The 4,319-nt window shown below is 38.2% G+C and overlaps 1 protein-coding gene across 1 annotated transcript; it reads left to right on the forward strand.

The window, feature by feature from the left end:
• Positions 1 to 2,068: 2,068 nt before the first annotated feature.
• LOC133066683 (olfactory receptor 8D2-like) lies at positions 2,069 to 2,998 on the forward strand. Its single transcript, XM_061158005.1, has one exon. The coding sequence runs from the start codon at positions 2,072 to 2,074 to the stop codon at positions 2,996 to 2,998; it is 927 nt and encodes a 308-aa protein (XP_061013988.1). The 5' UTR covers positions 2,069 to 2,071.
• The last annotated feature ends 1,321 nt before the right edge of the window (positions 2,999 to 4,319 follow it).

A 4,319-nucleotide genomic window follows, 5' to 3' on the forward strand; every position in this document is an offset into this window, starting at 1 on the left:
TATAATTCTCCGTGCTATACAGCATGGCCTTGTTGTTTATCCATTTTATATAATAGTGTATGTCTACTAATCCCAAACCCATAATTTATCCTCCCCTACCTCCATTCCCCTTTGCTAACCACAGGTTTGTTTTCTATGTCTGTGAGTGTGTTTATGTCTCACAAATAAGTTCATTTGTGCCATACTTTAGATTCCACATATAAGCGATTTCAAAAGATATTTATTCTCATGTGTTCCCAAAGATAATGATCCTGTGTAATTAAGCCTTTTAATCAACACATATATTGAGCACCCTCAGCATGTTGTGGAAGGTAGAGAGAGAAAATAAATTGAAGCAAAGTTTCATAAATTTTTGTTTGTGATGAAACAGGATTTGTTTTTATTTTTCATGCAAAATAAAATCAAATTATATACCACTCTATGTACAAAATTTTTTCTCCATTTATTTATTTTTCACTCAATGAAAAGTTACTAAGTTTGATTCCTTTAGGTAATAAAGAATGCATGCACTGAAAGCAGGAATCTCTTTCCCCTGATTCCTCTTTAGGAGAAACTAAGTCAGTGAAGGAGAAACCCCCACTTCTGATATAACAGCTTTGAGAGAGAAAGGTCAGTGCGAGTTTGGCCTCAATTATGGACATCAAGGAAGAACCAGGGATAAAACACTGATTTGTTGATGGCTCAGGAAATATACCTGAAAGCTAATCTTCCTTCTTTGCTGTTCCTTGAACAAGAAGGTTTTAAAATACAGACTAAGATCAGCCTTCGGCACCATATTTCTGTTAACCACATCTGCTGACAGAGGATGAAAAGAGTTTCCTGGCTTAACTAAAGTCTTCCAACCAGAGAACAATAGAAAGATAAGTAGGAGTCTAAATTGATTAAAGCCACTGATTGAATTTGTTTTTGTATAAACAATCTCTTTCATAAGTCTGTTTCTAAATTCCCAGTTTTAGAGAATATTATGATGACTCATATAGATGGGCTGAGAAATCGAAAAGGATGACTTCATTTCATTAGAGCTAGATTAGAAGCCATGTTTCAATCAAATTTGAAGGTTCTATTCATATATGTTAGAGAAAGGGATGGCCAGCATTCCTTTAAGTATATTAAAGAAAAACTAATTAGCTCTTGAAAGTGTGTGCTTTTTCTTTCAAAGTGAGGTAGTTGTTGGCTTAAGCCTGGGAGTAAAATAAAAAGGCTAAGACTTATAGGGGGGGTATTTGAATGTTGGGTGGAACCACAAAGGCTATACTTCTAGTCTTTGTCTTTGAGTGCTTGTTTGTTTTCATTTTTTGGTAGATTCTTATTCTTTTATAATTTTTTTTAATTGGAGGATAATTGGTTTACAATGTTGTGCTGGCTTCTGCCATACAATAAGTTGAATCAGTGATAGTTATCTGTATATCCCACCCCTCTAGAGACTCCCTCCCACCCGAACCACTTTAGGTCATCACAGAGTGCCAGGATGAGCTCTACAATGCTGGCTATACTAACTGAGAAAGTAGCATTGACATATATACACAACCATGTGTAAAATGGATAGCTTCCCACTAGCTATCAATTTCACACATGAAAGTGAAAGTCGTTCAGTCATGTCTGACTCTTTGCAACCCCATAAACTATACAGCGCTTGGAATTCTCCAGGCCAGAATGCTGGAGTGGGTAGCTGTTCCCATCTTCAGGGTATCTTCCCAACCCAGGGATCGAACCCAGGTCTCCCACATTGCAGGCAGATTCTTCACCAGATGAGCCACCAGGAAAGCCCATTTTACATATGGTAGTATATATATGTCAATGCTACTTTCTCAATTTTTCCCACCCTCTCCTTCCCCAGCTGTGTTCACAAGTCCATTTTTTATGTCTGCATCTCTATTCCTGCCCTGCAAATAGGTTCATCAGTACCATGTCCTTGAGCTTTTAAGAGATCACTGGAAAGGATGAAGATATGGGACAGATGAAAAATGGACCCAGTCAAGACGGGACCTGTCATGCTGCATTGGGAATCAGAAAATAACTCTAATGCATCTATTTTGTCTCACTTCTTTCTGCAGATAATATCTTGTAAGGAATGACTACTTTAAATCACTCTTCAGTGAGTGAATTTATCCTTGAAGGGTTAACAAAATGCCCAGAGCTTCAGTTGCCACTCTTCCTCCTGTTCCTTGGAATCTATGTAGTCACCTTGGTGGGGAACCTGGGCATGATCTTCTTAATCACTATCAGTTCTCAACTTCACTCTCCAATGTACTATTTTCTCAGCCATTTGTCATTCATTGATCTCTGCTACTCCTCTGTCATTACTCCAAAGATGCTGGTGAGTTTTGTGTTAGAGAAGAATGTTATTTCCTTCCAGGAATGCATGGCTCAGCTTTACTTCTTCCTTATTTTTGTAATAGCAGAAGGTTATCTTCTCACTGCCATGGCATATGATCGTTATGTTGCAATCTGCAGCCCACTGCTTTACAATATTATCATGTCCCACAGGGTCTGTTCCATAATGATGGGTGTAGTATATTCACTGGGCTTGTTTGGGGCCACCGTTCATACTACCCACATGTCAATGTTGTCCTTCTGTGGGTCTCATGTTATCAGTCATTATTTTTGTGATATTCTTCCCTTGTTGAGTCTCTCCTGCTCCAGCACCCATGTTAATGAGATACTATTGTTTATTATTGGAGGAGTTAATACCTTGGCACCGACACTGGCTGTACTCATCTCTTATGCTTTCATCTTCTCTAGTATCCTCCATATTCACTCCATCAAGGGACGGTCCAAAGCCTTTGGCACTTGTAGCTCCCATCTCATGGCTGTGGTTATCTTTTTTGGGTCTATAACATTCATGTATTTCAAGCCTCCTTCGAGCAATACTATGGAGCAGGAGAAGGTGTCCTCCATATTCTACACCACCGTGATCCCCATGCTGAACCCCTTGATCTACAGTTTAAGGAACAAGGATGTGAAGAATGCACTGAGGAAGGTGCTTAGGGGAAAGTAGTCACCTCAACAAAGGAAATTTCGGCAGAGAGGAAGAAGTGAACCAGATGAAATGTTGTCATGAGCTCTGTGTTATTTCTTTTCTTCCTCTAGAGACAAAATTCACTGTTACTTACAAAATATATATTTGTATTTGAGAATGTTTGAGGCATTTTAGTCATTTTTATCAAATGATAAGCCTTTCTCATAGCCAATATAATATTTGGAAATTTTACTTGTATTCAAGGAACAGGATTTGGCGGAAGAGGGAGGACAAGTGAACAAAAACAAAAACAAAAATATGTTAAAGATATTAATTTTGAAAGTGCTTGGTAAATAAGAAGTGGGTTCAGGGTTGTATTTGAAAAAAGATGATGTTAACTGATTCAATATCTTGAAGGGCAGGAAGAGAGGTATTTTTAAACTTCCAAGGGAAGATTTCTTTTTTCTATCCCCAAGCCATTATAGTGAAATATTGAGAATATTGAGAATATTGATATCATGACAGAGCTGTGAGGATGCAGTACTTATAGCAAAGAACCACACATAGGTGGATTGTGGAGTGTGTGTATGGGGGTGGGGGAGAGAATAGCTTTAGGGTGAAGAGGTGAGGGTAAGAGATATCAGAGTTAGCCTAGTCTTATCATATTCAGTTAAGATCAATTATAACTAATCTAAAATCTCACATTGCCTTTCTTTGGAGGCTATCACTTAAGCCATAACTAGCCATTAGAAGTCTAATAGAGTGTGGTTCCAACTTGTGGAGTTTAACTTACTATTTCTTTTCTCCTGGAATTGTATATAGCTCCTTCCCACCCACCCTCTGTATGAATCATTGTGTTGTTTTGTTGGTTTGTTTGTTTTTATCACCTTGTGGCTTTGCCTGTGTCCACCATTTCCCTCTGGTGCAGGAACCCAGCCCTCTTGGAGATCAGAAACACAGCCTCCTTGGTGGGTCCTTGCCCTGAGACATCATTTTGGGCATTAGTGCCTAACTTCCATCTTACTCTACTCTTAAGTATGGGGGTCTTAGAAGTATGTGCATGAAGCGGCTGGGGGTCTAGCTAAATGATTTTTTTGTCTTTGTTCAATGACTTGAATAAGAATATTGGAAAACTTTTAATTAGGTTTGCCATTAACCTTCATTAAGTATGAAGTCATAACAACTAATTAGTGGATGAAGCAATGATGATTCTTAAAGACCTCCAGAGGCTGGAATGATGAGCACAATCAATGAGTTAAAATGTACATGGATAATATAAAATTTATACTTTTACCAAATTGATGAGTGAAAAAGACTGGTTAACTGTAGAGAATTAAGAACTTTTGATGACAACAGAGTC

Source organism: Dama dama, chromosome 2 (genome assembly GCF_033118175.1).
Source record: "Dama dama isolate Ldn47 chromosome 2, ASM3311817v1, whole genome shotgun sequence".
In the NCBI taxonomy this organism is placed as follows: Eukaryota; Metazoa; Chordata; class Mammalia; order Artiodactyla; family Cervidae; genus Dama; species Dama dama.